Source organism: Microtus pennsylvanicus, chromosome 12 (assembly GCF_037038515.1).
Source record: "Microtus pennsylvanicus isolate mMicPen1 chromosome 12, mMicPen1.hap1, whole genome shotgun sequence".
Taxonomy (NCBI): domain Eukaryota; kingdom Metazoa; phylum Chordata; class Mammalia; order Rodentia; family Cricetidae; genus Microtus; species Microtus pennsylvanicus.
The window spans coordinates 16,970,050-16,982,500 of record NC_134590.1 but is presented as its reverse complement, the minus strand read 5'-3'; the positions used below and the strand labels follow the sequence as shown (position 1 = coordinate 16,982,500).

Below are 12,451 nucleotides of genomic sequence, written 5' to 3'. Positions count from 1 at the left end.
CTTCCTAAGTATGTATTTTTGTTTCCTTCTGACATCCTTATTCTGTCTTATTTTTTTTAATATTCCCTTCTCTCTAGAACAAATGCTACCAATCTAGTCAGAAGTTCAAAGCACTTCAAGCCCTCAAGGATCTTTACCAATATCACATTGCTAGGAATCCATGGGGTTACATTGTGAACCCTGCCTTCCCCTTCCCTCACGCTCTGGTAAGTTCTGTGTTGGGGAAGCAAAAAGTAAAGTATTAAAATGCATAAAGTAATTAGTGTTGAAAGGTCCCAAATTGTATTTTAGCAAAAAAGCCAATGATGAAAATGAGAGGAGAAGAGGGAGGGGAAACCACAATCTGGATATATTATTTAAGGGGGGAAATTGATTTGCAATAAAAGAAGAAAAAAGAAATTAAGTTGTAAACAAACTTACTGTATAGTCTTAATAAAACAATAATGTCAGTAATAGCAATAATGAGAAATTTCACTTAAATTTTCTGTGTGTGCCCTCAGAATTTTGTCATATTTCCTTGTAATTGGTTTCCTAAACATTCTTTACTGTAGGGGAAATTAGAAGCCATTGTTCTCATTTAGTAGGAGAATCATGATTTGAGGAACTATAAGGCAGTGGTAGCCCAGCTTCTTGTTTCATTAGGAATAAAAGATGAGTCTTCGTTGTCCTTCAATCAGAACATCAAACCTTTTCCTTTATTTTCCATGGAGAATAGAGAATAGGTCCAGCTAGAGAGGTAAAGCATTTTATTATAGAAAACGTTATACTGTAACTTTTATTTTTATTGTTTTATTAATGAGATACAACTTAAATGAATGTATGTTTTATCTATTTTATAGTCAATAAGCATGTGTATAGCAATATGTCACATACAGTAGTAGATGCTCTTTATCCTCATTTATAAATACTATATACAAATTAAAGAATCCACAGAATTTAAAAAACAGGCTTGTAAGAAACATAGGATAATATCAGGCCACCAATGTGAACTTTTAAGAAATCAACAAGTAGACTTGAACTAGCAGACACTGCCAAACTCTTAATATCATTTCCTCTTTTATAAGGACATGTATCAAAATACTTCGACTATAACAAGGAATACAGCACACATATGGGATATCAAACCCGGGTGAGAGGAGGCCAGTGACTTACCCTGGATTTGAACTCTAGCTCATTTATATCCACAGAAAGTGCCGTCATTCAAATGCTCACCACATATCAGAGATGATAGAGACATTTTAGTGCCAGGCAACAGATAGCTAAACTTTAACACTATAAAAAATAATTAAAAACTATTCTTTCATTTTAAAGGAATCTGACATCCTTTCTCAGCAAGTAAGTCAAAATCATCATATCCATTACAATTAGAAAATTATTTCTATTCTGTTTTCACTGTTCACATTTTTATAAATAATGTTATTTACTTTGTAGCAATATAACCAGAAAATGGACATGAATATGCAAGCCAGAGAGGTAATATTTATTTTTTATTGCTTCATTGAAACAATATACAACGTAAATGCTGGTGTGTTTTAACAGTTTTGCAGCTTTGAAAACCTAGGATTATGAAAAATGGTTGTTCATCTATTTACATATTATGAATACATGTGAAGGTCTCAGTGAGACACAGGTGTAATCTTCTGTGAACCACACCGTAAAAGTTAGGGATAACTGGAATAATTTCTTGTTATTAGTCCATGACTTTCTGTAATCATTTGTTTGCAAGATTACCAAAATGGGCACTTGTAGTTAGGGTTTCTTTAAGGAAATAAATAAGGATTAAACACATTATTCTCACTGTGCTGATTGTACATAATTTCATATGTATATATAAATTTCCAATAATGACTAGTTTTATGTCATTATTACATTTTTATATGAATAATATTATTTATTTTGTAGCAACACAACCAGAAAATGGACATGCATATGCAAGCCAGAGAGGTAATATTTATCTCCTATTGTTTCACTGGTAATGTACAACTTAATTAGAGTCATACTGGAAGAGAGAGCCTCAACTGAAAAAGAAATGTCCCATTAGGTTCGCAATCTTATTGAACATTTTCTTAATTACTGATTGATGGAGAGGGCCTAGACTACTGTGAGTCACGCCATCCCTGGATTGGAGGTCCTGGCTTCTATAAGAGAGAGGCTGAGTAAGACATAAAGAGCAAACTAGTAAGCAATATTCTTGCATAATCTCTAAGTCAGTTCCTGCCTCTAGGTTCCTTCCCTGAATTCCTGCCTGACTTCTCCCAGGAATGGATTTATAAGCTAGAAGATGAAATGAACCCTTTCCTTCCCTATTTGGTTTTGCTCCTTGTGTTTTGCAATAGCGATAGCAAGTCTAATTAAGACAGAATATAAATTCTAAAGGATAGAGTAACCTTAATTTGAGACCAACATTTTTTAAATGTTTGTATTCTTCAGAAATATCATACATGTATACAGTGTACATTGATAAATCTATTGCTCAATCCTCTCCCTTTTACTCTCAGACCCTTCCTTCATATCTTCAAATTTCACATCCTTATGTTTTGCATGTATACTAATAACCCAATGAGTCTGATTAGGGCTTCCTTGTGTACACGGTGTAGGGCCATCTGCAGGAACATAGTAACCACCAGTGACTATGTGACTAAAGAAAACTGACTTCTTCCAACAGCCACCTTAACTGTTCACCTTGGGGTGTGGCCCTCTTCCCTTCCTGCTCAGGTGTTGATAACCTTGATCTTGCACAAGTCTTGTGCAAGTAGCCACAGCTGCTGTTCGTTTGTGGTTATAGCATCCCTGTCGTATCTAGAAAACATCGTTTTACAGAAATTCTCCCTGGCCTCTGGATCTTACAAAATTCTGCTCCCTCTTCTGCCATGTTCCCTGAACTACTTGGAGATGGAGATAATACAGATGTTTTATTTAGGGCTGAACACCCTACAGTCACTTACTTTCTGCTTTCTGACAAATTCTGGGTATTTCACTCCACTCTACAATTTAGTTATATGTTTTTACACTCAACATAAACATAAAATATTTAGTTTATTAAATAAATTACTTTCTTTGTTACTTAAATTAACCCTAGGGAATCATTCACTCATTTATTCATTCATTTGTCTTAAAATACATATTTAGCAAATATTCTGCCCCTTACATATCTTCATATTTGGAGGACATATACAACTGTGACTTTAAAAAGTACTACAAATTAATTTACATTTCTCTTTATTAAGTCATTATTGGAAGTTTCTATATAGAGAGAAAGGAAATTATGTACAATCAGCACAGTGAGAATAATGTGTTTAATTTTTATTTATTTCTTTAAAGAAACCCTAAAGATGACTGTTGATAGGTTAATGCTTTGGTTTAATTTGATCTGCATTTGATTCATGTTTCCAACAGATAACTAAAACATTTATGAAATTTTTCTAAGCCCCTTAATTCTGAATATTTCAACTGAGCTGAAGTCTTCCTGGTTAAGACCTCTCATGTAAGCTTCCTATCCCAGACACTAAGTTTTACAGTTTCCTCAGTTTCTTTCTCTTTTTCTTTGTTTAAATCAAAATTTTGCTCCTTTTCCAAGCTTTACTGGAGTTGGTCTCTGTCATTCTTAAACTGTTGCCCCTGTCATATGAAAACGATCTTTAATTCCACAAATACTGAGAACATACCTAAAAGAATTCAGTAGCCCTCAGTGATTCCTTAATATTATGATTACTATTTTTACTTCTCAGGAAATCTTCTAGTTCTTCATCTAGAAAGTCAATCAGTACCTTTAAATACCAAATAACCAGATACTTGTTGAGAAATACTGCTTTTTCTTGCTATTGGATGACTATTCTAATCAAATGACGTGTTAACTTTAACAAAATATCCAACAAAATGTATGTGTCTATGTCTGTGTCTGTGCATCTGTTTGTGTGTGTATTAGGCAAGTGTGCTACAAGTAAGTTAACCTCTTTCCTCCCCTCATGGAATCCAGTAGAAATAAATAAACTCTTGTAAGTATTAGGCACATGCAAAGAAATGAATTGCTGGCCTAGACCATCCATCCTCCCCATTCTCTGAAATGCGTATAGCTGAATTTTGGGTCCATGGAACTAGGCACTTTTAAAATGACCCAAAGCAAGACTGGGATTTTCACTCCCCTTGACTATAATTAACAAAGGGCCTTCTCTTCTGACTTTATAATCCTGTTTTCTGAACTGAACCAAAGATGATATAAACCACCCATGAAAGAAATGCCAGATCATGCAGAATTAGACAAACAGGTGAGCACGCCTGGGGACAGAGTGTCCAGTGAAAAGGTGCAGCTGGATGTGAGCCTAGTGGCTTGAGACATAGCCTGCAGTCTTCCTCTTCAGTGCCTGGCAAGTGTACTTCCTCTGCACATTGCTAACCTAGATCTCAAGGCTTCTAGTAAAACAGTGGTCTTCCAAGAAAAGGCCTGAGGACTGCCAGACACCTCAACAGAGCCAGTAGTGTCCCTTCCTCCTCTTCACCCTCTGTGAAAATGGTAAGAACAAGGAAGATAAATTCAGAATCTGAAGTCGGAGTAGTACATATTTTCAGTTCACTATTTCACTGAGAGAACATAGTCTGATAAGATTTAAAGTCATACATTCCTGGAAACGTGAATATGGCCTTGAATTGTTTGAAATGATACAGACAAATTTGTCAGTAGATTATCCAAGTGTAACAGATCCCAACCCCTAAGGAATCAACTGAGGTGAAGTATTTTTGATTCAGTTAGTTATGTACCTTTCCAGAACATTTTCTTTTGCATTTCAAACAACTATCTTTATTCTTCACAGAAAACTGTGATGACTGACGAAGAACAGACCATCCAAGACTACATGGTAAACTCCCATGCCACCATTGTAACACACTCTCATTCCTGGACACTGCGGAAATTCTAGTGACTACAAGAAACTTCTAGGGAAAGCTGAGTTTTTTGTTGGTGGTGAATTTTTGAGGGGAGTTTTATTTGTTTTTGAGAGGAGACAAAGGAGTCTTGGAATTTACTAGGTACCCCAAGCTAGTCCAACTCAAGTCAATCCTCCTGCTCCAGTCCCCCACCCCACCCCTGCAACTCCACTCCTCACACTCAGGATAATGTCTATAAAAGTCTTCCTCATGTCCTGTGAAGGCTGCTACAGAGCTGGCTCTCAGGATATCGATTCGTTTTCAAACAGTACCCAGCCAACAAGCAGTTCGTGGTGATTCTCAGGGCTAGAAAGATGGTTCAACAGGTAAAGGCTCTCACCACTCCCTAGAAACCTTGTAATAGAGATGAAAACCAGTTACCACAAGCTGTCTTCTGATTTTTGCATGCACACACACAGAGACATACACACACAACTAAATCCATAACTAAATAAGTGCATTTTGTTAACGGGAACTCATCCTGGAGGAAGATGCTACTGAGCTTAATGGGAGCTTTAATCCCTATAAAAGAATCAATCCATGGCCAGATCCAGAGACGATTCCAAACACAGCATGCAAACACTGTCATGAGTTGTGTGGATGCCCCATACAGCCCATTTTCTCTGTGTTAACTCATCTACGTCTGCCAGACAGCTAACATACAGAGACAAAGGAGCTTGGATAAGGGTTTTCCTACACACTTGGGAAAAACACTGGGCTAAAACACTTAACCTAGTAATCAACAAATTGCTTTCCTGCTCTTGTACCTGTTTCCTTTTCACTTCTTTTTGGTTCTTTCCCTTCAGTTTCTTAGCACTGGGGTCTGAATTGACCACAGGCTGTCTACACTCTATGGTTCCTCTGAGAATGCACTCTCTGAGATACTTTTGTTTGAGTAAACAGTCCTTCTCCTGCCATTAAGAATTTATCCACATGAGATCTTTATTCCTTTGGTAAGTCCAGGTCTTTTCTGAAACATGAGATACTGGGATAATAATCACATGTGTTCTTCTTAGAACAAAGTGAAACCATGCAGCATGATCACCTGGCCTCAGTTTGTGCAGCTGCTTTATCAATATCAGAAGACTATGAACCTACGGAGCTATTACCCATACACCCCCAGCCTGGTGAGTGTGCCAGGCTTATTTTCAATATGAAGCTTGGTTAAATTTTTAGCAAAAGTAAGATAAAGAAGTGAAAGAGAACATTTCATAATTTTTTCAAGTAAAGAACCTGAAATGAACTGAAATGAAATTTCGCTAATGCAAAAAAAAAAATAAATAAACTATAAACCATATAAAGAAGCTAATTTTCTGGAATTAAAATTATACTTTTTTGGTCTTTAATAAATGTTAACCAACACCTTTTTAATTGTTGAATCAACAGGTTTATGCATTTTAAAGCACCTGAAATCCTAACAGTAGCTTAAATGAGCTTTGGTTGACATTAATCTTCTACTTGATTAAAAAAAAAACTCCACAATAGAAATACATTCACTACCATAAGGAATAAACAGGGCACTGAAACCAGCAAACAGGCTTAAAATTAAGAATATGTGATTTCTGTCTGAAGATTGGATACAAATAGCTGACCACATTAGATATGAACAGTGACATCATTTTATTGCAGTCTTTGTCATACATGTAGCATTTAAAGATAGTTTACTTAGATAAAAATTTTATATGTGATGTTTGTATAGAAGATGGCAAAAACTAGAATATTGCAAATATTTCCATGGAGATGAGAATAAATTTGCTTCATTTATTTTCACAAATATGGCGATATAATGTGTTATGCCTTTATATTCTAAATTTTATTTTTAAGACACTTGAATTAAGTGCATCTATCTTGTTTTTATAAGTATGCCTCTAACTTAAGTGGTAATTTAAATAAGATTTTTTGTAATGAATATGTCCTTAATAATTTTAAGTAATGTATGTTCAACTTCAATAAAAAATTAGATTGAATATTACTGGTAAAATTTCATATGCCTAGTACTATGAAATAATTAAAACATTGCTTCAAAATTTAATCAAAAGGCAAATTGCATCATTTAATAAGTGCATGCTAGATTGAACAAATTAATTATTAACTATCAATCATTAATTTTCTCAAAGTTATAAACAAGCCTCTCTGTACTTTCCATTAAGCATAAATGCAAATAATTCTTAAATACTGATGTATTAGACATCATTTGGGATGTAGGCAAATACTAATATTAGTTATAAATACTAAAATCCTGCTAAACTAGAATTGTGACATATATCTGTATCTTATATACAAATAAGCATTATCTTTTGGATAATAAACATAAATCCATTATTGTCTTTTTTAACAGGTTTAAATCCACATCTCCACTTTCTTTTCTATTATAATTACTTCTCAAAACCAGTATACTAGGACAGATGTACAAATGAGACAGAAATGCTGAGCCGAAGGAAGACTGCAAACCATTTCTGAATGGCTTCTATTCTTGTTTGCTTACGTTGGGTCTATAAGTAAGTTTCATCTCAGCAGAGTTGGAGACTATTAACTATGCTTTCACCACTGTCCCTAAATCACCGAACTACATTGCCTTTCAAAAATAAAATTTCAAGTGCATTTTTTTGTGTGTGATTGTTATTTCTGTTACTTATATATTAGTGGCAGGAATATAAAGTTCTTCAACAATTAGATCATAACTCCAAAGACCACGAGATCATGGTTCTATTAAACCATTACTTTACCCTGTCTCTGCCTATTTCTGCTTACAGTTTGCCACAGCATTAATCCCAAAGCCTCACCAAATCCCTACATGTTCCCTCCAATTCCACAGTCACAGAAATCAGACACTGAGAACCTAATTCAGCTTGTGAAATAATCTATATGAGAAATGGACAAACAATTATGTTAAGAGTTTATAAAACTTTTTTTTATCTTTGGCTAGTGATGAAGAGCAGGCAAAAGCATCAGCTCAGGTATTAGCCCTGAGTTAAAGCTCAGGGACATTGCATTTTTAAAAGGCAAAACACAATCACATAAATGCTAAATGAAGGTCAGAGTAGAGAAACCTTGCAACATTTATTTTTGGCAGAACAAAGTAGTAACTTCAGACGTAATACACTGACTATATTTGTACCTTCTTATACTTAATTAATAGTGTTAACACATCTGAACCATGGTCAGGGTTTGAACATTTTAATTGTGTTGCCAAGGCCAACGTGATGGTTGGGGGTATAGAGGGCTGAGAGCTGTCTACACAATCATGAAATAGTTAGGACAAGCTGGCGATACCTTGGTCACTTCAGCTAGAACATAATCCCTCTAAGTATATTCTCAAATAACAGAATGACAAGAATACAGCCAGTGCCTGTGTGAGCTGCAGTGAGCACCTGCGTGCATCAGTATTTTCAGAGACGGTAGAGGAATGGGAAAAGGATTAAGAAGTAGACAAAGGGAAAGAAGGATGGTGCTTATTTCAGTTTGGAAATCTGTTTTTCATATTTAGTTATAGGGGAAGCGTTAGATGGGTTTTGTAGGTAACACTGCAGGATGTCTTTGATTCAAAGACCAGGGACAAAGTCTGTTTCTTTGACACGATAAACTGCCCATCCTTTACTTCTTTAGCAGTCCAGTCTATCATGCCCTCTTAGCCCAAGCTCCTCTCCTATACAGTCTAAAGGTTCAACAGTCTTGCTGAAAAGGGTGACCTGACTTGTATTTTTTAAAAAATAGAGCAGTTAGAATCTATGAGAACTCTTCTTTGTCCTCCTAGAACTTTCATTCCTTAGCAATCTGATGATGCTACATTCTTCCCGCGACACTCTCTGGTGGCCTCACTTCTCCCAGACTTCATCCTTGATAATTGAAACTATCCTCATAGTTGATACAAATCTTCTGCCTTTCTACACTGGAGTAATATTCCTGGACTATATCTGGCCATGTAAGACTAAAACGAATGCTTAGTTCTGTTCACTCTGAGCAGCTGAGTCTCAAAGTAAGTTCATTTTCTAAACTTTGATGGTTACCAAGAACATCTCGTTATATCATTTTCTTGCCAGAATTCAAGGTAGCAGTCTTCCTGTAATTACCTTAAGCTTCAAAAATACTTCAGTTTCTGTTTGTCAATATTGAATCCATGGAATATAAACACAACCCACTTCGTGATACATTGATAACTGTATTTTAACTTTGGTGTAATATGCTAATAACTTGATTTCAATCTGAAAATAATTTCAACTCTCCCCTCAGGTTTCTAAGGGTATATGATCTTTCTTTACTTCAAAGCTAGTAATTCTCTTCATTTTTTTATTCCCCAAATTCCTGTGAAGGAATGTTTTATCAAAAGTAATAACTTTATTACCCAAAATTAGCCAGACATTATTAGATTTTAGGGTGTCTTATATATTCTCTGAACTAATCTTAAAATTATTAAAATTTATTACTATTTTATTAGTAATATAGCTACTGATATTTGTAGCTCAATGGTGATAAATTCGTATCAGAAATGAAATGCTTCTTGCAAGAGCACTACGCCATATAGTTCTTGTCATAATATACTGTCTAATAATTTTTCACCAAGGTATATTTTGTTTATTCCTATTATCGGTACAAGATTAGTGTTTTCTAGGGCTTTCAGCTCAGCTACATATTTTCTAAATTTACATGCATGTTTTCCATAAATCTGCTTCACTCAATCATTTAAATTTACACTGATGATTTGCTGATTAAAATATACTTTCCAATTCTCTAAATTCATTTCAAATGTGCTGCCAACACTCCAACTATACACATAATTGTCTCCTGAATATCTTCCTACAATTTCTGCTTTAAAGAAAAGTATATAACTATAATATAAAATTAAGGAATAAGCATCATTTCTTTCCATTACTTCAGACATTTTGGAACCAATATTTTACTATAACAGGCCAAACTGTAACAAAGCAACCAATCATGTCTCCCTTTGTCATTTTAAGTAACTTTAAGGGTTTTCAAAGTCCAGATTCATGATGACCTCTGTGACATAGTTGGATTGATATGATTTTTCCTCATTTGTTCTTTCTTCATTTGGTGACACCACTGGAGATTTAGAAAATATTAAAACATAAAACATATTACAAACACACAGCCATGTGTTTCACATTCATAAAATCTGATACCTTTTCAGAGCATTTACCTTTTAATGAAACCTTCTGACATTTTCAAAATTTAGCAGTAACTCACAGGTGAAAAGGAACCACATTTCTATGACTAGAAGTAACAAGATATGTTACAGTCCATCAGTCTTCTAGAATCCACCGTTTGTGGAAGATGAGCTTGTACCAAAAGGAAGAGCTTGTCTCCCATGCTTTCTTATACATTTTCTCCAGTGTTGAGTCTCATAGCAATGGGTTCAGTATTACACATTTTTAACATTCCACTTTGAAATAACAGAAACCAAGTTTAAATACAGCTTTTCTGTATTGATAATCAGTGTTTTGGAACAGTGAATGCCAAGTGCCCCCACATAACTTTTTTTCCTATATTTTTATGTACATTATTGTATTTACTGTATAAATCTCCAGGACCTATAGTAATGCTGGATAATCATTGAATGACTAAAGAAAAAAAGGCAGAAGGGGAGATTGTTGAAGGAGCTGCGGGCGGGCTATGTTCCTGGCACCCGGTCGCCCGCATGGCTAGCTTATGCCCCGAAATAATTACACAGAAACTGTATTATTTTAAACACTGCCTGGCCCATTAGTTCCAGCCTCTTATTGGCTAGCTCTTACATATTGATCTAACCCATTTCTAACAATCTGTGTAGCCCACAACTACCAGGGAAGACCTTAACCTGCGGCTGTGTCGGGTGGCAGAATCATGGCAACTCCTGACTCGGCTTCTTTCTCCCAGCATTCTGTTCTGTTTACTCCACCCACCTAAGGGCTGGCCTATCAAATGGGCCTAGGCAGTTTCTTTATTAATTAACCAATGAAAGCAACAGATTAGAAAGAAATCACTCCCACATCAGGATATGAGAACAGAGATGAAAAGGAAAGTTGGGAGATGGAAATAAAAAGAATATGACAAAAAAATGAAAGGAAAAGAATCAAAAATATGAGTTTGAAAAGTTATTGAATGGTTGCTAAATATTATGGGAAAGGAAAAGAGCTGAGTGCACAGAACCCACTCAAAGAAAGTTTTAGGGTGATGGAGTTTATGTATAATAGTGGGCCTAAGAATGCAATGTTTAACCATTAACAGTGATTATTATTAATTGTAAATAAAATTTACAATGAATTAAGATGACATGGAAATCTAAGATAAAGTGAATCTAACAGAATAAAAAATGCAAAGTCTGGCTTTCCTGAAAGGGAGTTGAATTACTAACATAAAGATACCTTTAGAATTAAGCCACCCAAAAAAATATTTACCATCAGTCAGAATTTTTGAACTGAAAATTAATTAAAACAGGATGTTGGTGGGAAAAACCTCTAAAAGACAGTATGTTCCTAGCATTCTATTTGGTTACCCCAAAACTAGATGATAAGACCTATTGTTGTTGATACCACACACTCAGAAATGCAAGACAGAGGAAGTGAGCTGGAACTGAGCAAGAAAATTGTTCCCTACAGGGCAGTTTTTATGATTCCAGAAAATTCTATTCAGGCTGATGGGGAGAAAGGCTATCGATGGTCTGTATATCCTGTGTGCCCACTTGTGCTATGGTGGCACTACTGATATGGAGACACCCACCTCTCCTGAAAGGGAGGGCATGAGATTAGGGCATGAGATCAGGGCTTTATTCTGTTGTTTATTTAAATTTCATGGTGTCCAACTGCCTGCCAAATATATTTGCTTAAAGTCATAAACAATTGCCACTGTAGGCCTTAATAAAAAAAAAATCCCTCTTCCCGTAAACAAAGATGTATGCAAAGATGCAAAGGATTGTGGCTGAACAAGATACAGAGAATGGGTAACATATGACTGACTATTCAGCTGTAAACAATCACCCTCTGCAAAGCTCTGGGAACATTGCAGAAAAGGAGGCATAAAGAATGTAAGAGCCAGAAAATAAGGAAAATGGCTGCAAAATAAGATCTGGGCAAGGGAGAGACTTCCCTTTACAGCCCAGAGGGGAGTTTCAAAAAGAGTCAGAGTAAGGGAGGAAGGGAGGACTGGAGACAGACAAAAAAAAAAGCCTCCATAGAGGGACTGAGCAAAGAAGCCAGAGGAGTCTTTTCAGACATCAGTTTTCAGAGCAACCAATACAACAAATCCTCCCAGGGAGTCTCAAAGCAATCACCAGGACAGTGTGAATTTCTATAACCATTTAGGGAAACAAGAAGTTTTCCATCAGTGATTAAGTTTGGCATAGCAAGCGTGACAAGAAGCATGGAGGTACAAGGAACCCTAGCCTGGAAGCTGTAAAATAGACAGCATCTAACTCTGTGTCCCAGACAGAATTGCAGAGAGGAGTGGACCTGTCTCAAGCTGTGGATTTAAGCTAAAAGTTCCAAGTCTCAGCTCTAATACTTGGCTCTTTAAGAACTATAATTACATCTTAGCACAA

The 12,451-nt window shown here is 35.7% G+C and overlaps 1 protein-coding gene across 1 annotated transcript in view; it reads left to right on the top strand.

The window, feature by feature from the left end:
* The window catches only part of LOC142832347 (alpha-S2-casein-like B), a 13,508-nt gene extending 5,166 nt beyond the window's left edge, over positions 1–8,342 (top strand). Inside the window, exons 2-6 of the mRNA XM_075942784.1 lie at positions 78–206; positions 1,432–1,473; positions 4,809–4,853; positions 5,937–6,047; positions 8,247–8,342. Coding sequence (XP_075798899.1) covers positions 78–206; positions 1,432–1,473; positions 4,809–4,853; positions 5,937–6,047; positions 8,247–8,342 — 423 coding nt within the window. The remainder of the gene's footprint in view (positions 1–77; positions 207–1,431; positions 1,474–4,808; positions 4,854–5,936; positions 6,048–8,246) is intronic.
* Positions 8,343–12,451: the final 4,109 nt, after the last annotated feature.